At 45.4% G+C, this 25,205-nt stretch overlaps 1 protein-coding gene across 1 annotated transcript in view; it reads left to right on the top strand.

Annotated features, from left to right (window-relative positions):
• The first annotated feature begins 5,321 nt into the window (after nt 1–5,321).
• The window catches only part of CTNNAL1 (catenin alpha like 1), a 125,514-nt gene continuing 105,630 nt past the window's right edge, over nt 5,322–25,205 (top strand). The window contains 1 exon segment of the mRNA XM_019540136.1: nt 5,322–5,468. Coding sequence (XP_019395681.1) covers nt 5,322–5,468 — 147 coding nt within the window.

The following is a 25,205-nucleotide window of genomic DNA, read 5'->3' as shown; positions in this document are numbered from 1 at the left end:
TTGCATAATTTCTGGACCATCATGACCAAAACAGTAGTCTAACACCACCATTTTTTTTTTTCCACAAAATATTGCCAAGGGCAACTGGGAAGGCAAATCATTGACAGGCCACAGTGTATTTCTGCAAGACCTTCCTTTGCTTGAGGCCACTGTATGCTGAACTGTGTAAGCATCTGAGTCAGCCTTGCCTAAGTGTGGGCATTCCCACACCCCATCTACCCATTGTTTCTATGCTCTGCTTGTGCTGGGGATCATCTTTTATGGTTCTTTGTCTTGAGACAGTGCAGGAGTCTTTCCATGTCAGGTACAAGGGAAAGTTGTGCCAAGGCCATTGCACTCTGCACCAATCCTCCCTACCAAGGGAACAAGTTCCAGTTTGAGTTAAAGCAGTTTCCAACGTGTCTTCCTTCCTTACCTTCTCAGGTTGGATCCATGCTGTCATCCATGACTGGATCTAGGATTTTGAAGAGGGTGAGGGGGTGCAAGTGTAATGGTGCAAGGTCACATAGAACTGTGGCAGAGCACTCCTGGTGTCTGCCACTTTAATAGCCTGAAGAGGCAGCTGGCAGGTGCGGCCCAGCTCTGATGAGTGCCCATTTTAAGATTGAGGCCAGCAGAGCTGGAGGTAGCATTCTGCTGCCTGCCACTGAGGAAACAACCTCTCCTGGTGAAGCTGCTGTTCCAGTAACACTAGGAGGTAAGGGCAAGAGCTGCTGGGGTGGTTAGGAGGCTCTTGGTCCTGGGCAAGACCTAAAACTGCACACTACTAGGGATAGGTGGCCTGGTGGGGCTGTTTGTGGTGACACAGCCCCCCAGAAATGCCAGGCCAGTTACCACCCTGGTGGAAGGCGAGTAGGGGTGCCTAAATCCCTGCCCTCACCTTCAGAGTGGGAGAGTGAGACCGGGCATGGCTGCAGCCACCTGAGCCTGTGGGATGTATGTGGGACCCCAGGCCCCAGTGTGGGGCAGAGTATGGGCTTTGGTGGAGATGGAGGTGTAGAGCAGGGTGCAGTGGGGCACCTGACAGCCTGCACCTGAGTGGCAGTTGGGAGGCCTGGAGAACCTAGCAAGGGCCATGAAGCTTCGTGAAGAGGCAAGGCACCCAGAGGCTAGGAGCCCTAACTGTGGAGGGGGGAGGAAGGGGGGCAGGAAGGAGCCCAGTGAGAGTGAAGGGCTCAAGGAGATTGGCTGGAGTTAGGGGCCAGGATACAATTACAACATGTGAATGCTGAGAGCAGTGAGTAGTGATGCCTTGTGAACAAGGGGGGCCTAGGGTGAGAGAGGCCCTGTGAGAAAATGGTGTGAAGTAGGTCCCTGTGGCCAGGAGGCTGGAGGGTAGGCCCTAGTAACATGGGGGCCAGATTAGGTCCAGGTAAACCTTTGGGTGCCTGAGGCCACAGGTGGGCCAGAGACCAACTGGGTGAGGCGGCTGAGGAAGTACAATGGGTAAACAATGGGGCGAGTCAGGAACCCCTAATTCAGAGCAGCTGGGTGAGCACCCTGGTGAGGAATGAGAGGCAGAGCCACTCCAGTGTTCTGCAAACCACCCAACGCTCACTCAGATGAGGGTCGTGGGAGAGGCCGTGTGCTTGCTGGCCAGAGAGTGCAGGGAAACAAGCCCCAGGACCCTTTGGGTGAGGGTAAGGTGAGTGTGGCTCCGGGAAAAGGAGTGGTGGTATGAGAGTGGCCCTGCAGTATGAGAGAGACCGTGTGAGAGGCGGTGAAATGAGAGAGGCCTCAATGGGAGGGAAGCGGTATGAGTGTGGCCCGTAATAGGGCAGAAAGCAACAGGCCTAACACTGGGATGAGCTGAGCCCAGCCTCAGGCCGGAGCAGAGCTCAGCTGTTAGGAACATCTGCAAGGCTTGGGATGCAGTATGGGGTGGTTGGAGCTGCATACATAGGTCCAGGAGACCAGGGTGTTCAAAGGGCAGCCTCCCACCTAATTAACACCTTAATTATGTGTCATCAAGGCATGGCAGAAGAGGAAAGTGGGCAGTGTGCCCAGAGGCAAGTGGGGAGACTAGCACTGTAGCTAATCAGGGAGTTTCCACTTTGCCACAGTAACACAAAACACATTTTCCTCAAGTGAAAGAGAAGCTAGAAGATTGACTAGTAGGCTAGGGGCCTCATACTATATTATTAAGAAAAAACAAAACCAAGGTAAGTGTGTTGGAATGTGCACTCACCTGGTACCACGTATAGTTATATATGTTGCTTTAAAAAAGGAAACACAAGTGAAGCAAAACAGTTCAAAGATACTGTTATATTGGCCTTGTCCTTCCAGTCAAAGGTCCAGCTCTCATTCAGATTGGTAAAACATTTATTAGTCTGGCCAGGGCATCCAAACACTTCCCTTGAGTTAATGGCCACTGGAGTGAATAAGCAATACACCAGTGGGAAGGTTTGGAGCTGGAGCCAGAGACAGCCAGCAGGGCTGTGACATGGAGGGGAGACATTTCAGGAAGGGCCAAGAGACAGCTATGTAGTGAGAAACAGGAGAGTTGGAAGAGTGGGAGGTCACGACCATCAGAAAAAGGAGAAAGGGTGGCTAATATTTGTGGTAGAGAGAGAGAGAGAGCTGAGCAGGGAGACAACAACGAGGTGGCCCCTGGCACTGTCTGAGTAGCCCCACCACTGCTTCTGGGGGCACTTAGAATCAAATCACAGGAAATTAGGATTGGAAGGGACCTTAGGAGGTCATCTAGTGACCAACCCCTTGTGCAAAGCAGAACCATCCCCAGCTAGATCATCCCACCCAAGGCGTCGTCTAGTGTGATCTTAAAAACCCCCAAGGATGGAGAGTCCACAACCTCTTTGGGTAACTTTTCCCAATGTTTTTACTACCCTTCCACTAAAAAGTTTTTCCTGACATCTAACCTAAACTTCCCTGGGTGCAACCTGAGACCATTGCTCCTTGTTCTGTCATCTGTCACCACTGAGAACAGTCTAGCTCAGGGGTAGGCAACTATTTCAGGCTAAGGGCTGCTTAACAAGTTTTTGTGAGCTGCTGGGGACCACATAGGTAGCTCTGCCCCTTGACAGTTGCCACATTGGGACCTGATGTCCTGCACCCTAATGCCTGACCTTTACCCCTGGAAGTCCTTCCCCTTGCTGCCCCCCAATACTCCATTTGGGAGGGGAGGGTTGACATCTTAGAACCAGAAAAAAATGAAATGGTACACTAGAAGTCAAACACCTACTATATTTTAATTTTATTACAAAATATTTGTCATGACTTGTGATTGTTTACTATATATAGAAGGGATTGCATAATAACTCAAAAATAAACTCTTCTTGTGCGTGTGCGTGTGTGTGTGTGTGTGTGTGGCACTGGCTGTTTCTATCGCAAGGGCTCCATACTGCATGCTCACAACTCCACACCCACAGTGGGGAAGCAGGGGGCAGGGCTCCCTCCACTCCAGGCAGAGTGCAGAGACCTGTGCAGCAGGGAGCTGGGGAAGCAACAGGCTCCAGCACAGCTTCCCCTGCTGCGATGCTGGAGCTGCAGGTGTGTGGCATAGAGCCCTGGCAATAAGGTAGGCTCTGCTCCCTCCCCCTGCACAGTGCTGGCAGGAGCTGCGCCCCCACTGGACACGAGTGCCCTGACCACGCCACTTGCTTCTGTCGCCAGCAGCTGGGGCTGCACACCATTTTGGGGGGGGGGGGGGAGTGTGTTTATGTGTAGAAGTGTCTCTACACCCTCCCCACCCTCACACTCGCATCCTGCTCAGCTAAGCTCCATGCTCCTGCTGCTCCTCGTGGTGCAGATTTTGTGCTGCTCTCTTGCTTCCACCCAGCTGCAACTCCACCCCCCTCCCCACCACTTCCTTACCTGCTGCCCCCAAGTGAGCAGGTTCACGCTGTAGTAGGAGCCCTGCCTGGAAGCTGCTGGCTGGGCAGAGCCCTTCTGCACAAGAGGATGGGAGCGAGGTGCAATAGGGTATGTTGTGGGGTTGTAGCATACCTCATTTCCATCCTCATGCTTGGAAGGGCTGGGCAGGTGCAATTTATTTGGTGGGGGGGTGTTCTGCAGGCCAGATGAAAGCGACTGGTGGGCCATATTTTCCCTCCTCCTGCTCTAGCTCCATCCTGTTTGGAACCCCACTTCAGGCAGTTGAAAGCTGCTATATTACATCCCTCCTGTCTCTTCTCCGCACTAAATAACAGCAGTTCCCTGTCCTCAGCAGTCCTGTGCCACTTGGTTTCAGTTTGGGCACAGCAGGAATCAAAAGGAGCTGAGGAGAGGGTAACTGGATTCCCCCCACAAGCCCCAGCAGGTTTAGGCCCCAGGCTTGCGGAGTGTGTGTTCCAGTGCTGCCAGATCTTAAATATGAAACTATGGTATTGGAAGCTCGAACTGACTCTAGTTGCTGAAAAGCTCCTGCACACTGAAGACTCCAATCGCCCAAGTGGAAGCATTTCTGTATTTGGCGGTGCAAGAGTGCAGGGTTTTTGAGTGTGCTGTATCCATGAGCTGCCTTTGAAATGACTGCCTCTCTTCATTTCTACCCAGGCAAACTTTTTTATAATCTTTTTTCCAGTGCCTGATGAAGGGTGTTTGTGCCCAAAAGCTTGCAATTAAAGAACTTTTGTTTTTTTGCAAAAATCTTGTTGGTTTAATAAAAGATATCACCTCTACTATGAGTCCCCAGTGCCTTTTCCTCTAGACCAATATGGCTACAACCTGGATACCTGACATATGGAAGATATCAAATTTTAGCTGATTTTAAAAATGAAATCTTTATATTTTCCCAGCTGTGACCACCTGAAACCTGCGAGCTTGCTCCTGCCTTTGTCTCGAGGTAATTTGCATCACAGGAGGCGAGAGGCTTCATACCGGCTATGAACCGCCTCCCCAGAGGAGTTTTCTGTCTATTGGCTCCTCTGTGAGATGTCAACTTTCATTTCTCCCCAGGAGAACTTCTAACAACTTTTCTCCGATGCCTGACGAAGGGTGTTTTGTGCCCGAAAGCTTGCAATTAAAGAAATGTGTTTTACGAACACCTCTAATAAAGGCTCTCGCCTCTCCTACGAGTCCCGATTGCCTTTTCCTCTGGCTGCAACCCGCATACCCGCCTCTTCCAAGCGCTTGTTCTTGTGCAAAGGTAGAAATGGGTGCACAGACATAAGGGTTATTATCGCAGCCGGGCTCCCCGCGCTGTGCCGGGGGGCGGGGCGGTGAGAGGGTCCCGCCCCGAGGAGGTGCGGGCGGTCCCGGGGGCGGGGCCTGCGCTGGACGCACACCCGCGGCTGCCGCGGGCGGGAGACTGAGGGAGGCGGTTGCGCTTGGGGCTGGGGGCGCGGGTTCGGGCCGCCGCCATGGCCACGTCCCCGGGCAGTAGCAGCGGCAGCAGCAGCAGCGGTGTCTCGTCGTCCGCCTCTCCCCCTGGGGCGCTGGGCGCGGGCGCGGCGCTTGACATCCGCACGCGCTCCGTGGAGCAGACTCTCGTGCCGCTCGTGTCGCAGGTACAAATCCCCCGGCCCGGCCCGGCCCGCGCGGGAACTTCCCCGCCTGGGCCGCCCGCGACGAGTTGGGGTCTGGAGGCCGCCCCCGCATGTCATGGCGCCCCCCAAGCGCGGAGCTGCCCCGAGAAAAGTCTCCACAGGAGCGGGGGAAAGAGCCGCCCCTCAGCTCGCAGGGAGGATGGGGAGCAGGTCCCGCTTTGGAGGCGGGCAGAGAGGGACGGGAAGAGCTCGTGGGAGCTTCTCGGGGCGCCCTGGCGGCGGCAGGGTCAGTGCACAGCCTTTGAAATGGATCTACCCCAAACTGGACAAAAGCAGGTCGCCTGAGTAAGAGGCAGCCTCATGTACTGCCCTGGCATCCTGCTTTCCACCAGGGCACCTTCCGGTGGGGGTGTATGCTGGTGGGAGACCCACCTTGGCACTTGTTGTGCTTGCTCTTCTTCAGGGAGGTTTGCACTGCAGCCAGGGCAGACCTTCATGTACAGGGGGTTGAGACTGAATTGGTGGGTAACTAACTGTTCAAGCAGGGCAGCGCGGTGAGGTGTCTGGTCCTGAGTGGTTTGCAGAAAGCATAAGGTAACTTGAATTTCAGCTTCGTTGTAGGTAAAATAATTTATGCATTCATTTGTTAAGAAAGGGAATGTTTAAGGTTGGGATTCATGGGTGCTCAAGTTGAAACATTCCCTTTATCCTAATGTAAAGTGTGTTATGAAGAACCTGGTTTACTACCAGTGAGAGCACATATTGTCTTGCTATTTATCTGTTTAAATGCTGTTGTAAGTCTAATTGAAAGAAATGCAAGTTGTGTAATTTTTTTTTTTCTCTCTCGACCTCCTAATCTAACAGTCAGTATAAGGTGCTGAGTACCTCGGAAAACCCAGCCTAAAAATATTTGAACTCTAAATGAGGTTGTTGCCTTGCATGGCCACTACGGAGTTTTCTATTCACCTTCTGTTTTGAACTGCCGATGAGACCAGACTTGCTTCTTAAGTATAGTGTGTAGAATTAACGAAACAATGCTCTTTCTTTTACCTAAAGCATGTAGGCTGTCAAGACAATCAGTTCTGTCTCAATAGTTTAGCCTGTGTCATTTTCCCAGGAAATTTATGTACAAGGTTTATGACTACTACTGTAATATGTAGTACTATAGTGTACATTACTGATGAAATGAGCTCAGGCTCACAAAAGCTTAAGTTATCCTGCTTTCTAAAGTACTACAGATCACTTTGTTAGAAACCAATTCTATATTTGCCATTCATATCTCATTTGCACTTTAAGTATGCATAGGCCTCAGTATCAATATGGTTGTTTTGGGTTTTTTTGTTTATGTTGAACATATTTAGAGAAATGCAATGTAATATCTATCCAGAATGTTTTGGTATGGTACCTAGTTGGGGATACCTTGTTAGATATTTTTTTCCCTTTCTGATCTTCTGGTCTGCAAAGAGAAGAAGAAACTTTTTTGATAGCATTAGTATTTATTTTGTTAAGTCTGCATCAATGGATACATTAAAGAAATGAAGAATCACATGACAGTTTTAATTAGTTATTTTCAAAAGCTCAGTAACTTAAAGGACTTTGGTCAAAATATTTTGTAGTTTAAAAAGTCTTTACCACTGCAACAAATGCATTTTTTTTAAATGCTTCACATGTTATTGCCTACTTCTAGCAGTAAGAACCAAAAAGGAAACAATAGATTGTGTTTGATAATGCATCCTAGGTTCTTCTCCAATAAGACCTTACCTGAACATGGTTTGTATTGATTTAACTTAAGTCAGGCCTGAGGCTGCTGTGACCATTGGGGCATCTTAGATTTAACTTTAAATCTGTTCTTAAACCAATGAAAGGCTTTGCGGCCAGTTTCTTGTTTTGATTTGACTTAAACTTGTTCCTAATTGATTTAGTGTGTCAGTCACAGTTTGAGTGTGCATTTGATTTTTTTTTTTTTCCTGTATCTCCAACTAAAGAGTTGAGTTTTTTTGGGAGGGGGGTTATTGAATCTTTATTTTACCTGACAATTTTGCACAAAGACAAACCATGTCAGTGTTTGTGGCTAAACCTTCAGGGGAACTCCTTGTGCTAAATGTAACTAATGTAAACATTTTTAATGGATTTCATATTTTAATTAAAGTTTAAGTTTTAATGGGGTTAAGTGTTGTAAAAGTTTCCTGTGTACTCTAAGTGCATAGCAAGAGAACTGAGAAAAGGTTATGTATTTACCTGAGCTAAAACAATACTGACTAATAAATACAGAATGACCCATCGAGTTGATCAGTGATGTCTCTAAGCACCCTGACCAGCTCCAGTCACTTTCAAGGCTTCTAATAGTCAATTTTAGTGCTGCTATTGGAAGCTTTAAAAGGAGGGGAGCTAATCAGTTTCTGGGCTACCATCTTTCTATAAATTTCAAGGTTTCTAATACCAGCCCAGTGACAGCTGCTTGCTTTCCTTTTACTGTTTCTAGTACCAGTTGCTATGCACTCCATTTAACTGCATATTACAAAGACAGTAGGGCTTGAAAAAGATCCTCTACACTTAACAGGTCACACACTTAACTGGAATGTGTATTGTTGTTATAATGTAATTGGGCAAAAAACTGGGACCAGTGGTGGTGTTCAGGTAAGCAAACTGTTTATTTACTATATGTATCGGTAGAATACGCTGCATTTACAAATGTGGTTTCAGTATTGCCTAGAAGTGTTCTTTCGAAGTCTGTAATGGATCTTTTTTGTAGTTATGTATTGTATCTTATTACTGACACAACCTGACAAAACAAAGCTGTAGCCTTCAGTGCAAATGCTACCTTAAGTATATCATTCTACTTTTCCCATCTGCCATTCACCTTTTCATGCCTGGGTTAAGCTTTCCACTGTAGTGTGGTGCAGACAATTAAAAAATAGTGCTTCTAAAGAGGACAAAAAAATTCATTACCTCAGGGCAAGTAGACTTTTTTTTTTTTCCCCCTGGCTACTTACCATTAACCGCCCCCATCAGTGTTCCAAACATGAACACTGGTCTGTCAGTTTACTTTGTTCCAAAGTCAACAGACGATTCAGCTGCTGCACCTATTGCTAAAGCCAATCTTGATTAATATTATTTACAGTGCTTTTGTAGTGGAGGGATCATGGTTTTTAATGGAAAGTTTTTAGGAAGCTAAATAAGGAGTGGGTGTGTCTGCTGGCTCCTGCAAGGGTGAATCTTTAAATGTGGATGAAGACTGACAAAAGAGCTGTGATATTACAGCAGAGTCTTAAATCAGTGTCCAGGACATGATTTCTCCAGTTACTTTAATCCTTCACTGACATGGACATGGAACTTGTGATGCCTGGCATGTTCCTATGTTACTTTTTAGTGTGGATTAGTTGTTGCTGCTCTTTTTCTGCTCCGCTGACTGCTGTTTTTCCTCGACTTTAGTCTCTGACTCGCATTGCTTTCCACTTGTATTTGAACAGAAAACATTGGTCTTCAAATCTGCCTTGTTCTAGGTCTGTCACCTTCTGCAACAGGTCATACTCTGGCTAAAAGTTCCATCTGTGAGGGCTTTGGCTACAAGATTATTTTTAAAAGTTGGAACAAGGCTGCTGACTTCTAGAGTGATTTTCATGTGTATAGTGTTGCATTAAAAAAATCTAGGAGTTATCTTGGCTTGTCTGACTTCTCACTGGAGTGCCCAAGGTCATCAGTATACCAGCAGGCTGAGACTTGACCACCCACTTTTCATTCATTAGATACTAGCCAGACTGGAGTTTTTTACCCTTTTTTATGGACTGCTCTGACTCGGTGATATGTATGCATTGCATTCTGCATCCCCTCTGTACTGGCCTGATGAAGGGGAAGGAAGTGCTGCTCTAGTTGTTAGGCCTGGAACTAGTCCTTTCAAATTGATGTCAGCTTGCTGCCCCAGGTGCAGTGTCTTTGTAAGCAATTGCCCCATGCTGCTGCTGCCTCCAAAGAGCAGGGCCGGGATTGGGGGGGACAGCGAGGGGGCAAGACCAGTGGCACTCGCCTCGCTTCCCCCCCTGCCCCGGTCTGTCCCCTCCATCTTTGCCATCATGGCGGTGCTCCGCCACCTCCAGGGAGCACTGCCCCTTCCAGCCCCCTGCCCCACTCCCTGGAGGAGACTAAGCAGAGGGTCGAGACTGTTGTTGTGGCACTCCACTCTGATTGTATTGCTAACCAATCAGAGTGCTCCAAGAGCATCAGACAGACAGGCTAAGCCCTTTATATAATTTTTTTTCTTTCTCTTGTATTATGTATGTAAATAAAATTTCTTTTCTCTGAGAGAGGGTACTTAATGGAGTAAGCAGTCATTAATGATTATGCAGCCATTGCTTGATTTCTGCCTTGGTCTGCAAGTATAGGCTTTGGGTCACTAGGATCTTCACAGGGCTGTCAGGAATGGGGACTGAGGGCCATGCTGGGGTCCTTCCTCTTAAAACTTTTCTGCCCCTGCTGAGGCATGGTAGTAGCCTAAACTATCCTTCTTGGGCCTGTCCTCACCACCAGTCTTAATCTTTTGAGATGACCTTATTGACTAAATTGGAATGCTGAAGAAACTTGTCAGACTTAATAAGTAGGGGCCTACTTAAATCATGATGAGATTATGCTTACAGCCAACCTACAAAAATTGTTTAAAGAGCAAATTTTGCAGATGCTTCTTGGATGTGCTCTGTTGGTCCTTCCCCTTAGTGCTGATTAGTGGAGAGGCCCTAGCGGGGGAGAAGGGATGAGGGGGTAGCCGCAGTCTTGTTTGCTGGCTGCCCTTTGTGCAGTCCCACCCCTCAATGCTGGTTGGTGGAGAGGCCATGGTGAAGGAGGAGAAGAGCGGGTGGTCAGCATCTTGTCTGCTGTCCTTTGTGCTGCCCCACCAGCTGATGCTGGTGAGCCAGCATTTTATTTTTGTTACTTTTTTTGAAGTTAATTTTGTGGACAATCCTGGATTTTGTAGTTTCCATGAAATCATGAATTTCGTAGCCCCCTTATTGATAAGCAGAAAGAAGTGCCAGGGAACCTCATCAGCAGCCTTTGTTGGATGTCTGGTATCTGGGTTGGTAGTGAAAAAGGCCAGGAGATACTCTCTTATGAAAAGCCTTTTCCACTCTCCTTCATTTCTTGTTTCCCTTTGCTGATAAAATTTTGATCTAGAACCTGATTCTCCATCTGACCTCTTTAGCTGCAGAATCTTCTGGGAAAAGCAGCTGAAATCCTTGATTATCAGAGTGGTTCAGTTTCATAAGTGGCTGTTCTTCAGTCTCCAGGATACTGAGTGGATTCATCAACAAAGGCATCTTTTGCTGAGCCAGGGGCCTCTTCATCCCAGCATCCATTTTTCTGATGCGTGTAAGAACATAGAAGTGCAGTCAGGGGGTCATGTCTTCCTTTAGCCAGCCTGTCTCCAATTTCCTTGACTCAGCTGAGGTCCAGACCATTGAGTGCTCTGAGATCTGAAGAGGCTGTGTGTAGTGGGAGGAATCATTATTTTTCACTGTTGAAGGTGAGGACTTCAGATCTTAATGGCCAAATGTGACTTTTCTTGTTTGGGGCTGTCTGAAAGATTTTAAGGGAATGGCTGCCTGACTGAAGTAAAACTGAAGAAGACGATAGCCAACTGGGAGTTAGTGCCTAGGTCTTCTAGTGCAAGCTCCTCTGGATGCACTTGATAAAGCTGCATCCTCAGGTATTGAAATTGTGACTGAGAGGTGATCTCCTTGACTAGTGTTTGAGCTCCTTGAAGCAGGCATAAACCACCAATAAACATCTACCATTTAAGACCTGCTATTTAGCTTAAAGGTTAACAGATTCCACATTGTTACTTCTTTCTTTTAGAGCCCTGTGCCTACCAGAAAAACTTGCACTTTCAGGGTAAATGTCAGTTGAGTGGCTTTGAAGCCTTACTAGACTTTGAGTCTCTGAAGATAAATGTGCATGTGTCCCAGAGGTAAGGGTTCTCCTTATTCTTCCCACAAGATTTTCCCCTCTATCTTTTAGCAAGTGGGAAAATGTGAGTTTTAGAACATGATCTGGTGGAGGTTTTTTTCTCTTCCCATCAGTTGGCCACTACTTATTTTTCTTTACAGGGTGAATTAGAATTACCATGGTTGGAGTAATCTTTTTAACTTCTTCTATCCTTTTGTTCTATTTTTTTTTTTCTTAAGGCACCCTCCTTCCATATACAGCCACCCACCAGAAATGGCCCCCATATGCTATCTGGGAGCTTTGGAATGCTGTGTCACACACTTGGGATGATGGATTTCTGTTCCTTTTGCATCATCTTGCAGAGAAAATGAGGAAGCTGCACCCCCTTCTGGTCTCTTTTAGGCATCTTAAGTCTGAGGATATGGACCAACATATTTAGCTGATTTAAAAGGGGAAGAGGAGGTGCTTCTTGGGAGATGCTGCAGTTGTTATGCTACATGATCCTGTCATGATACAGGGGACCCGGCTTCAGGGATGATGCTCAAGGGCAACCAGCATGGTTTCATTGGGGGCGGGTCATGTCAGACCAACCTGATTGATTGCCTTTTATAATCAGGTCACAAAGGCAATGGATGCAGGTGTCGCTGTGGACGTAGTCTTTCTAGACTTCAGCAAGGCCTTTGACACCGTCTCCCATCCCATCCTCATTAAGGAACTAGGCAACTGTGGCATTGATGCCTACACAGTCAGATGGATTGCAGATTGGCTGAAGGGTCGTACTCAGAGGGTGGTGGTGGACAGGTCATATTCGACCTAGGGGGAAGTGGGCAACGGAGTCTCCCAGGGCTCGGTCCTTGGGCCTGCGCTGTTCAATTTCTTCATCGGCTATTTGGACGACAGGGTGAAAAGCAACCTGTTTAAATTCACTGATGATACCAAAATTCAGGGTGAGGTGAGCACGCTAGTAGGGAGGGAAAGATTGCAGCAAGATCTGGATAGGTTACAGGAGTGGGCTAACATAAACAGGATGCGTTTCAATACTTACAAGTGCAGGGTGCTGCACTTAGGCAGTAGAAACCAGCAGCACACTTATAGAATGGGAAACTCCCTTCTAGAGAGCACAGAGGCAGGAAGGGATCTTGGAGTCATTGTTGACTCCAAGATGAACATGGACTGGCAATGCGAGGTCACGGTTGGCAGGGCTAACCAGACCTTGTCGTGCATCCACAGGTGCATCTCAAGTAGAGCCAGGGAGGTCATCCTCCCCCTCTATGCCATGCTGGTCAGGCCACAGCTGGAGTACTGCGTCCAGTTGTGTGCACCCCATTTCAGGAGGGATGTGGACATTGAGAGCCTCCAGAGGAGGGCCACCCGCATGATCCGGGGACAGCAGGGTAGACTCTACGTTGAAAGACTGCAGGACCTAAACCTGTTCAGCCTTTGCAAGAGAAGGCTGAGGGGGGACCTGGTGACTGTCTATAAACTTACTAGGGGGGACCAGAAGGATTTGGGGGGGACAGTTTCCCCTAGCGCCCCCTGGCATGACAAGGAACAATGGACACAAATTATTGGAGAGTAGGTTTAGATTCGACATCCGCAAGAACTACTTCAAAGTTAGGGTGGCTAGGAGCTGGAACCAACTTCCTAGGGAAGTGGTGCTGGCTCTTACCCTGGGGATCTTTTAAGAAGAGGCTTGATGCCTACCTGGCTGGACTCATTTGAGTCCAGTTTTTTCTCCCACCCAGGCTGGGGGTCGGACTTGAAGATCTACAAGGTCCCTTCCGACCCTACTCCTATGACTCTGTGACCCCTAAATTGACACTGGATGAAGCAGGGTTGAAGTTGGAGTGGTTTGTTGTATCTGAGTCACTACAGAATCATGTAGATATAATTGCTGCGTTGTAATAACTTGAATCTTAGGGCTGTTCAAAATTTCTCTGGGTGTTTCATTTCAAAGCTGTTTTGATGCGTTTCAAGCTCAAAACAACAAAATCAAAATGATGAAACAAAAGGCTTTGAAATAACTTTGAAACGAAATGAGGGCACTCGAATCCTTTTGAGTTTCGAAGTCGGGCTTGCTTGGCTTCAGCACTGGTCCCAGCCAGCAGTGCCAGCCTGCTGTCATCCTGTATGCAGATCTGGGGGCCCACGCCCCACAGAAGGAGTCTGGCACAGCCCTTCAGCCCGCCTGGGGGGGCACAGGCCCCTGGATCTGTGTGCAGGATGACAGCAGGCTCTTGGCTGGGGCCAGTGGTAGCAGCAGTTTTCCCAGCGGTTGGCATGGGCTGGGCCCAGCACCAGTCCCAGGCAGCAGCAGCAGCTTCCTGTTATCCTGCACACAGCTCCGTGGGCCTGTACTCCCAGGAGGAGTCCATCACAGCCCCGCAGCCCTCCCAGTGGTACAGGCCCCCAGATCTGTACATGGGATGACAGGAGGCTGCTGCTGCTGCAAATGATATGAGTTTTCCTTCTAACTGTTTGACGTGCAGTTTCCAAGAAACCTCTGCACCTATCTCCTTGAAACTTGGCAGGTGTCATGCCCTCAGAAGGGGCTACCGTCCAATTTTCATCTGAATCAGACAAGAAATGACCAAGTTTTAGGCCTTTTCGTGATTCCCCATTACAGCTTATGGGTAAAACGGCAAAATGCTTCAAAACAGTGAAACAGTTTTGATGAAACAAAACAATGAAATGAAATGCTGTCCCTTCAAAACGGAAGTTGAAATGAAACGGTGCTGTTTTGCACAGCCCTATTGATTCTATCCTTTGATGCAACAATTACGAACATCCCCCGTTACAGGATATTTAGGTAACTGTTGTCCATCTGTCTAAACTTATAAAATCAGTTCACTTGTAAGTTGGATAAACGCTTTGAATGAGATGATTTAGATTAAATGGGGGTGATTTTTGTCTTGCACATGGGTTTGGACTAAGTGACCTTGTTAGGTCCCTTCCAGGTTTAACTTTTCTATGATTCCTAGTCTTAAGGATATATGCTTATTTTCTCATTACTTGTCTGGGCTAGTACATAGCTTTTTTTCATCCGGAGGTCTCAAAAATGGTTTACAAAAGAGGCTAGTAGCTTATCTCTATTTATAGATGGTGCCACTAAAGCCCAGTTGAAGTGACTTGCTCAAAGGGCCAGCCATTGACAAAGCTGAGAAGAGCACTTGGGTTATCTGAGTCCTGGTCTTTTGGTTAGAGCAATGGACTGTGCTGTTCTGAGAGATTTTACTTCCTCAAACTTCTGGTGTCAGCAGTTCCTGAAAATACTTAATGGATTGGAATTCTGATCTAGTCAGGCAGTTGCTTTCTTTTTGCCTTCAAGTATGTCTCCTCTTTGGATGGAATTCTTTTTTCAGTCTGCCGAGTCTCATCCCTCTCCTCACTGCTTGCTTCAAAAGGTTCTCAAGGTTCACAAGAAACTGATGGAGAAGGAATGCTAAAAGAAAACAGTGCACAAAACGTATAATTCTGAGCACTTGGTATGTCATTGTTTTGGTCTTTCCTGTGCCACCTTCCTAATTTCTTTCTCTAAGGATGGCAGTAAGCTGCTCTGTTGGAATATGGTAGGGCTGTTTTTGTGGGTTTACAAAACAAATGACATCAGGCTTTTAATTAATGTATATTTTGTGATCCACAGCATCAGACTTGTAGTATCTATTAACTTTGTCTTGTAGATTTTTCTTGATGTATTAAATAAAAAGCACTATTAAAATAACTGTTAAGTAACTACAACAAACTGACAAAAACTGTCAGTGAAATGTTTGCCACTTTAGAAGTTATAATTTTTTCAAATCTAAAATGAGTGAACCAGTTTAAAAGCAAAGCATTCAGGGCTAAATTTTCTTGGCTGCCTACCATATAGAGAAGTAAGGGCTTCCATCTATTGCTCTGATTAGCTAAGTAGTGGCTCAGATAGGCCACTTGGATGCAGAATATCAGGTGACAGAGGAAAAGGTTTGGTCTTGACTTTCTACAGTGGCTGGTAGAATGCAGGAAGGGAGTAAACTGCTGTGTGGAAAAGGGTGGATGTGCTTAGCATCCACCCAAGTGGAAGAAGGGGTGTGATTGGGGGGGGGGGGGAGGGGGAGCAGTTGTGATCAAGTCAGGTTTTGTTTTTTTTTTCTTTGTTATATTCTCTGCCTGGCACAGCTACCATTTCTCTGAGAGGCTGTAGCTTACAAACTAGTTTTCAATTACTGGTTGTGGGTAGATACTGAACCGCAGATGAAAATGTTAACATTGGAGGCCACAGGAGCACTGAATTTAGAAAGCTTGAGGACAGGTTTCTTATATCATATCATTGGTGATAACTCAATGCTGATATAAATTAAGAAGGTTTGTAATGAGGTATTTATCACAGAGAACAGCAACCCAGAACAGTTTTAATAATCGAACTGTTTTGGTGGCCTTTTAGGTTAAGTGCGGACATTCAGGGGGGAGTTTAGATTGCATTTAAAATGGCTACCTGATCTAACTTAGTTTGCTCCAGCAAGGACCTTACATTTAGACCCTGTCTCAGTGATTGGAAATCAGTCCAAACCCATAACTGTACAGAAGATCTATGCATATAGACCAGTCTAAAAACTGGTGGAACCTGGTCTAAGATGGACCCAGTTCAATATACACTCAAACTTAATTGCTCTAGGTTAGACTGATGCATCAAACTTCAGTTCAGTTACCGGCACAGCCCCAGGGCTGTGGTTTTTCCTACCTACCTCACTGGCACTGGGCTGCTTTTATTCCCTTTCCCTCCACCATGGACTAGCCAGTCCCCAGCCTCAAATCCCCCATCTGCAAGCTACACTGGGTGCTACTGTTTTACAAGTGTGAGCTACTGCCAGGAGCCAAGGAAGTAAGTATCTCTGTGTGTGTGTGGGGGGGGGGGGATAGGGGGTTGCAGGGACTAAAAATAGTTCCTGGTCCCCACCCTTCCAGATCCTGTGAGCCCCTCATATCCTGCCAAATCCTCCCAGACCCCAGCAACCCCCCACAGATAGCAGCTGCCCCCCATCACTGCCACTGATTTGTGTGCCCCCTACTGCCCAACACCACCTGCTAGCCCTCCCACTCCAACTTACTTTACAGTGGATGGCCATTTTTAATGTGGTCTAACCTCCTTCTAGCATTTAGCCTGAGTGCTACATTAAAACACAAATTTAAATGGGGTAGAGGCCTTGCAACATATTACAATTAATCTTTTCAAACACTATTGGATCTCATGCTTACCCTAATAGCAAAGCACTAATTTCATTTATATTGATTTAGCTGAAGCCTCTTGTTCTTTGTCAAGAGAACCTTTTTATAAGTGTTTCAAATTAAATTAATTCATATGGTCTGATTAATGGCTTTGTTGAGCTTGTAAAGTTTAATGTTTTGTGCCAGAACATCATGTGGCAGGAAGACAGCCTTTTGATTGCTCAGGGAAAATGGTTACTGTTTCTGTTGAGTAGCTGCAAAAATACATTTAAATTAGAGCATGTTTTCTCACTGTGTTTAGCACCATTAACAGATGGTTTTAGGCAGATTAGGCACTGAGATCTCCAAGGATGGAATTATGAATAAATGATTACAAACAGCAGTAATCATGAGTTCATTAAAACAAAACTGCTGAAGAAGTAATATGAGCCTTTAGGTGTGTTTTTTTTTTCCTTCTTTGCAAGGTTTTATTTTGTTTTCACTAATAAACTGACAGCTTGATTGTTTTCCAGTAAAGTCTGTGTTATGCTAAACTTTTTCATTGTTTGAGGGTACTGCAGTTTGCAAATAGTCCAGTTTGAAGTGGTTGCTCACTGTTTGAGGCTATATTAGAGTAAATATGACATGCCTTTCATCTGTGAACGATATCAAGAATAAATATCAGTTTGTTTTAAAACATAAATTATTAAGTGCATGGACAAATAGTAATAACCTTTTGGTAGCTCTTGGAAGACTTCAGCTGTCAGCAATTAGAGGAAAATATTGATCTTCCATCATTCCACTGGGTCTAAGAGAGAAGTAACTGCTAAGTGAATAGCTGAGGCCACCATTTAGGTGGCTAAAGAAGTTGATAAACTCTGGTGCATGTGTCTTCCCTGTTGGGTAGAGCAGATCTTACTGTAGGTCTTGTGTCCTCACCTGGTTGAGTCTTGCATCTGGACTTGGAGGACTGTGCCTGGCCTGACACTTTTTTTTTTTTTATTGCTTTTCCCGCTCTTTCCCCCTGGGAATGAATTGGGGATAGTTAACATTATCATGATAATGGAACCATAGACGATTAGGGTTGAAAGGGACCTCAGGAGGTCATCTAGTCCAAACCCCTGCTCAAGGCAGGGCTGCTTCCAGCTAGATCATCCCAGCCCAAAGCTTTGTCTAGCCAGGTCTTAAAAACCTCCAAGGATGGAGAGTCCCCAACCTCTCTGGGTAACCTGTTCCCATGTTTTTCCGACCCTCCTAGGGGGAGAGGTGTTTTTTTCCTAATACCTAACCTAAACTTCTGTTCTGCTACTTGAGACCATTGCTCCTTCTTTTGTCATCTATCACCACTGAGAGCAGTCTAGCTCCATCCTCTTTCAAACCACCCTTCAGGTAGTTGAAGGCTGGTGTCATCTTCCATTAGTCTTCTCTTCCACAAACTAAATAAGCCCAGTTCCCTGAGTCTCTCACATGCCATGTGCCCCATCCCCCTAACTACTTTTGCCCTCTGCTGGACTCTTTCCAATTTATCCACATCCTTTTTGCAGGGGGGGGCCCAAAACAGGGCACAGAGACTCCACATGTGGCCTGACCAGTGCAGAATAGAGGGGAAGAATCGCTTCCCTTGATCTGCTATCAGCACTCCTAATAATGCAGCTGAGTGTGCCATTAGTCTTCTTGGCTACAAGGACAATCTATCAGCTCGTATTCAGCTTATTGCACTGTAACCCCCAGGTTCTTTTCTGCCCAGCTGTTGCCCAGCCTGTCACTATCCAGCCTGTACTGGTGCGTGGGATTGTTCCATCCTAAGTGCAGGATTATTCACTTCACCTTATTGAACCTCCTGAAATTTCTTTTGGTTCAGTCCTCCAATTTGTCACAGTCTCTCTGAATCCTAGCCATCACTTCCAGCATATCTACTATTCCCCCCAGCTTGGTGTCATCTGCAAACTTGCTGGGAGTGTACTCTGTCCCATCTTCAAGGTCATTGATGAAAATACTGAACAGAGTCAGTCTTGGGGCTGGTTTCTGGGGCATTCCACTTGATACTGGTTGCCAACTAGACATCAAGCCATTGACTTACTACCCTCTGAGCCTGATGATACTCAGCCAGTTTTCTGTCCACCTTACAGTCCATTTATCCAACCTGTACTTTCTTAGCTTGCTTGTGAGAATGTTGTGGGAGACTATCAGAAGCCTTGCATCCACAGAGCCAGCCATCTCATCATAAAAAGCAGTCGGGTTGGTCAGGCATGACTTGTTCTTGGTGAATCTATTCTGACTGTTCCTAAGCATCATGGAGTCAGGTTTTCTTTGTTAAAAAAATTGAAAATTCTCTGATTTTAAAACCCCCCCAAATCCCGTTTTTTTAGCAATTAAAATGAAACACCACTATCTACTTGGGTGAAATTGAAGTTGAAAATGTTGTATAACTATATTTACAGACTTAAAGCGGTTTGGAAGCCTACCAGTGCCTCAGTCATTTATAATAAAATAGATTCATAGATGTAGAGTCGGAAGGGACGTAAGTAGATCATCAAGTCTGACCCCCTGCCCTGGGCAGGAGAAAATACTGGACTCGTGATCCCAGCTGGGTAATTGTCAAGCCTCCTCTTAAAGACCCCCAAGGTAGGAGCCAGCACCACTTTCCCTGGAAGTTGGTTCCAGATCCTAGCTGCCCTGACTGTGAAGTAGTGCTTTCTAATGTCCAGCCTGAACCTACTCTCAAACAACTTATGGCTGTTATTCCTTGTTACTCCAGGAGGTGCATGGGTGAACAGGGTCTCTCCCATTCCCCACTGGTCCCTCCTAGTAAGTTTTGTAGATGGCCACCAGGTCCCCTCTCAGCCTTCTATTGTAAAGGCTGAACAGGTTAAGGTCCCATAGCCTCTCCTTGTGGGGTCTGCCCTGCTGTCCCCAGATCATGCAAGTAGCCTTCCTCTGGACCCTCTCAATGCTGGCCACATCTCTCCTAAAGTGCGTCACCTAGAACTGGATGCAGTACTCCAACTGTGGCCTGATCAGTGTCGCATAGAGGGGGAGGATCACCTCTTTGGCCCTGCTTGTGATGCCTCTGTGGATGCATAGTAAAGTGTGGTTGGCCTTACTGATTGCGTCCTCACGTTGGTGGCCCATGTTCATCTTGGAATCGATAATGACTCCAAGATCTCTTTCTTCCACTGTGTGCTTTTGAGAAGGGAGTTCCCCAGCTGATAGGTATGCTGCTCCTAATGAACCCATGCTGGTTGCCCCTGAGCATCGTCCCCCCTGCTGGTCCTTCCCAGATGTGCTCCTGGATAATCTTCTCAAAGAGCTTCCCCAGGATTGAAGTAAGGCTAACCGGCCTATAGTTGCCTATATAGGCAAATTCTGTATGCCTATATATTTTGGTGTTGTCCCCTTTTGCTCACCAGGATGCGGGTCTACCTGTGCACGTGCCCCCCCCCCCCCAATAAAAAAATAAAAACGCTTTGTGGTACTGAGCAGCCCTTTATATGCCAGTGCCCCTCATTCCCAGGCCATAGTTGTGTCCTGTTCGTGCCCCCCCTCCCCCGCCCTGTCAGTGTGACCTGAACCCCAGGGGCAGGGCCCTGCCTCATCCTCAGGACCTTACCCACTCCTGGCATCTCTGGTAGTGGGTGTGGGGTAGACAAGCCTGGGACCAGAATGAGTCAATTGCTGCCACTTCCTCCACCTCCTCTCTGCCAGGCTGGATCCACAACTGTCCCCTCCCCTCCCTTCCCCACCCCCGGCTCATTACAGCTCACTGAAACTCCTTAAGTGGCCCTGTAGCCCAAACAATTGCCCACTCCTGATCTAGAGTAAAGCAGTCCTTTTTTGCAAATGCTGCCACCTTCACAGAATAGTTTTGGTCACTCTGGACTTCTAGAAGTCATCAACAGATTGGTGGACTTTAAAGTAGAAATTCTTGTCGGTCACTTAGGTTGCTATGGTAATCAAGCACAAAATGTCCTGGACTTTCCTTTGGCTGCATTGAGACCCAACTGGCAGCAGTATTGGTGTATTTTGTGCCTATCTGCTTCTGATATGTCATCTGACTTGCATTCCTTTTTTTAACCGTCTTGTTGGGTGTTTACTGGTCACTTGGAGAGTTTGCCCCAACATGTGACCTCAGCTTCATCCTAAAGTATATGGCTTCCCCTCTAGAACCCACTTGGATTGCTCCATCTCATTATTAAAAATGGTTGTTTTGGTAGCAGTCATTTCTGCAAGCCAAGAATGTTTGAGGGTTATTCAGCTTCTTGAACTCCTGTAGATCGCATTCCTTGTGGAAATAAGGCAGTGCTGAAATCTCATGCACAGCTCATCCTTAAAGAAGACTCAGAGTTCTGCGTAAACCATGAGTTGACATGCCTCCATTCTTTCCCAAGTTCAATTTTTACATAGGGGCAGAAGTTACAGGAGATATAGAAGACAACAGTTTTCAGAGCCCCCTTGCTCCCTTTGCTGGTCCCTTACCCTGTTTGTTTGGGGTGGAGCTAGCTTGCATAACTTTCGCAGCTGGCTTGCATACCTTTCCCACCAAATGCAAAGCTTGGCCACCTCCTCAGCATCTTCTGAAACGCATGTTGTAAAAAAGATGAGAGGCAGATGTGTTGAAGCAACTTGGTTATCTTTGCCAAGCCTTGTGTACTGGAATTCTCTGCTAGATCAGCAAGAGTGTTTGAGAGTGCTAGTCAACTGATGCAATTTAATAGTCATTGTTTTCTGCATCCCAGTCATGAATAGTGGTATATGTTGGCTGTAATAAGACATGATTGCTCTTACAAAACCTTTGATCCTATCATAACTATAGATCCCTATGACCTACCTTTCAGCTTTTGCCTCCTGGAGTCCATGGCAGAAGCAGGCCTAACATTATGATGGATATGAAGAGAGTGTCATTGTATCTCTGTTCACCCTTGCACAGGAGTATAGGGAAGTACAAGTGAGAGGCCTATAAGTACATAAGGAGTGTGCATCGGAATCTGGGAGAGCGTCTGTTCACCAGGGTACTCCAAGGGGAGACAAGGTCAAATGATCATGAACTGATGGAAGACTGTTTTAGACTGGACATAAGAAAAAACTTCTTTACCATCAGAGTCTGGAATCGACTCCCCTCAGAAGTGGTGCAAGCATCTACCTTGGATATGCCTAAGCAGCTTTTGGATGATCATCTTGCTGTGGTCTTCTGGCCCCAACTGACTTGCTGCCCTTTGGGCAGGGGGCTGGACCTGATGATTCCGCGAGGTCTCTTCCAGCCCTAATGTCTATGGAAGGAGAATTCGCACTGGGCTTTGATTCTATTCTTGTGTACATGCCCTTAGTGTATACTTAATGGGTGACCCATTCTGATTATATCTGTCCAAAGAACTCTACAGTTTCTGCAGGGTAAACAGCTGTTCTTTAATACTTGTGTCTGGATTTATTCCAAATCACCTTTGCACATTTATACGTTCTGTCTACTTTTTCTTTTTGTTTTTTTCTTTGGAATTCTAGCTTTAACTTTAGATTGAGAAGCATTAAAAAGGAGGATCTTGGAGAACTGATGAGACTTCCCCCTTTTTAGCTCTGTTGTGTGTATTTTGGAGTTGCAAGGGACAGGGTAGGACTCATGAAAGTTTTCTAACAGGCAGTGCTGTTAGAAACATCTGTGCCCAGGTTGTACCACTGATGTACCCTAGCAAATTAAAGATCATATCAAAGGATTGTTATGACAGATGAGCTTACTTTTTATTTCTTCCCCTCTAGAAAAGGAAGGCCATCTGTCAAGACCAGAGTTAGGGTTTCAAATATTTATTTTAAAAGAAGCAAAAAAACAATCTCGCAACTCAGAAAACGTCCCAGAGGATATAGTGGAAATTGTAAAGCACTGTGAAACTACATGTGCAGGTTGCCTGCAGCTGCTGTAGATAAGCTGTAGCTGTCTAGTTCCCTGGGAAACATTTGAGGACTGGGGATTTCCTTTCACCCCTGAAAGGATAGAAAATATTGGATTGTCATCACCAGAAGCTGCTGTGTTCCACAATATAGTCATGTTGAAGTTATTGTTTCTGAACTGTTTAAGGAGCATAGTAGAACCTCTGCTTTATGACAAACCAGCAGCTAATGCTATGTAGGAAATTCTAGTGTTGGCAAACTGATCTCATTTGGCCAACTGATGTAGATGAACAGTTACAATGTGGATTCCTAATGTTTTGTTTGTTGTTTTTAATTACTGTGTTTAATCAATTACTGAGGTAATTAAATAACCTCAGAAATCTCCTAAAGCTTGCTGTGCTTAAATATTTTATTTTCTATAGTAGCATAGTTCTTGGGCCTATCTAGCTATAAAATCACAACATTCAAATGTGTGGTTTTTTGGGGGAGATGATGTTGTTTTTTGAAATTGAGACTCCTCCAGATTCAGATTTAATCAGGTCATCTGCTCCAGCATACACTTCTTGATCTAAAATGGAGGTTGAACTCTTTGCTGAGAATTCTGATAGTCATTGATATATTCTTCCTTAGGTTTTAGATATTTGAATACATCGTTGATGAATTCATACTAGGAATCAATAGAGTACATCTTTCTTACCAACACCTTCTTGAATCAATCGGTGAATATTCTTGGTCTCCCCAGGGTAGATAAAATGCAGTTTATTTAAGTACGTCTTTCTTCATGATGGGTTTTTTTTTTTTAACATACTACTTGCATTTTGTCTCCTTACACCTGAAGTACATGTTGGATGCCTTAGCTTATGGACAGATAAAAACATTATACCTTATTTAGAAGAGAGGCAAGAGGGACTCCTGCTCTGTCTTTATCTCTGATTTTTAACCAATGTGCTATAACACCCTGGGGTGTTGTGAAATCCTTTTAAGGGTGCTGTGGAGTGGTGCTCAATATTAGAATGGCTGGGTGTGCAAACAGCTACACATGATTCACAAGTTAAACCCAGAGATTTCAAATTTGTTTTTGATGCTGCTCAGAGACCTGTACCACCTCTTTGAAGTTCTACTTTCATAAGAAGATGATAGGATTATGTAGAAGTCTTCATTGCAGACTCTTATTCTGGAGAGTTCTCCAACACACTGGCTCCTTTTGCTGTGGTACAGTATGCCACTTTATGGGTTGCAATCTTGGCTTTAGTGGAATGGAATCTCCAGTATTGCTTTGTCTTTTAATTGTGTAGAGACAGCAAAAGAATCGGTCCTCACTTCTGGTAGCTCAATCCAAGAAGTCCTTCAGGAATTTGAGCAAAACCAGCTGTAAAAGGAGGTCTTGAGGAACAGTACAATTGCTGAGCTTATGCTTTGGAGCTACTACTTGGTCCCTGTATGAAGCAGTAACTCCAGTTGCACCTGCAATACTTAATGACTGAAGTCCTATTAGGATTTTGTTTTTAAAAAATGGCTGGTACCTTTTGAAGGCTATAGACCTTCAGTGGTTCAGGAAAGATCATACGAATTGCACATTCTCTAGACTTGTCCTGGGCCAGGGTGCCAAGATTCTTTGAAGAATGCCATAGGAAGTGCGTGGGGATAAGCAAATAAGGGCAGGCTCAGGCTTTCCCTGCTTGGTGGCTCCCCCCCCTACCTGCTCTGGAAGGAGGTGGTAAGCACTGTACTAAATTAGCTTTTGAAATGGGGAGCTACTCGCATTTAAAAAAAAAAAAAAAGTTATGGAGGGGTCTTTTGAGGCTGTAAGGGTTGAGAACCACTAGTCTGAGCTATAGACAGCTATAATTTTCTGCTGTTGTTAAATAGGAAGGAAAGTTGCTACTCTGAATGGAGCATCAATAAAGTTATGATGTAGCTGTTACATTTCCTAGAATGATACTAGTGAACTCAATTGTTATAATTTTGATCCTGAATAAAATAGGAATAAAGTTAGTGGCTTTGGTTGGTTTTTTTTTTTTTTTTTTTTTTTTATATGAGATGCACTTACTTAATCATGTATTTGCTATTTACATACACTTTTATCAAATACTTGCTACAAATTTCACCCAGTTTTATTTGCATATTGGCTTATTCAATAAACTGAAAACAGGAGGAAGCAAAAAAGTCAAGGACCAGTTAAATGAATATTGCAAAGACTGAGTGAGTTAACTTGCTCAGTTGGCCATTTGGGAATATTCACTCAGCATGTCTGAGAGAGAACAGATTTGTTCTTTACAGAAAAGCATAAAATTGTGCAGTTTTTGGATCAAAATTTATCCCAAAAAGACAGCTGCGAGACTAAAATGTTTCAGTCACAGATGCCAGATGGTTTGAAATTTGTCAGAATGTATGGAAACCCTGTCCAGAGAAGTCAGAGCAAGCAAGGCCACAAATACTGAGATGGCTTTGTCTCAGTAGTTTACGCATGTAAAAGCTAGAACATTCCCATGTCTGGACAAGTTTTTAAAAGAAAAAACAAAAAACTTAGCATGTGTACAAAAAATGTCACTCTAGTAAAGAAAGGACCAATTTATTTTGATTGATGGTCTGCAAATAATCACTTTTAAACGTTGTTTTTTTTTTTTTTGGAGGGGGGAAAATGCAGACTTATTTTTTTTCCTAATTATTTATTTTTTACTCTGCCAAACACTGTCTCCCTGACACACTCATCGTGTACAAAGCTAAATATATATACACAACATGGATAAGACAGTTATTGACTAT

The sequence above is a fragment of the Crocodylus porosus genome, unplaced genomic scaffold (genome assembly GCF_001723895.1).
Source record: "Crocodylus porosus isolate Cpor-Errol unplaced genomic scaffold, CroPor_comp1, whole genome shotgun sequence".
Classification (NCBI taxonomy): Eukaryota; Metazoa; Chordata; order Crocodylia; family Crocodylidae; genus Crocodylus; species Crocodylus porosus.
Note: the sequence above shows the minus strand (reverse complement) of the source record. Positions and strands in the feature narration are given on the sequence as shown.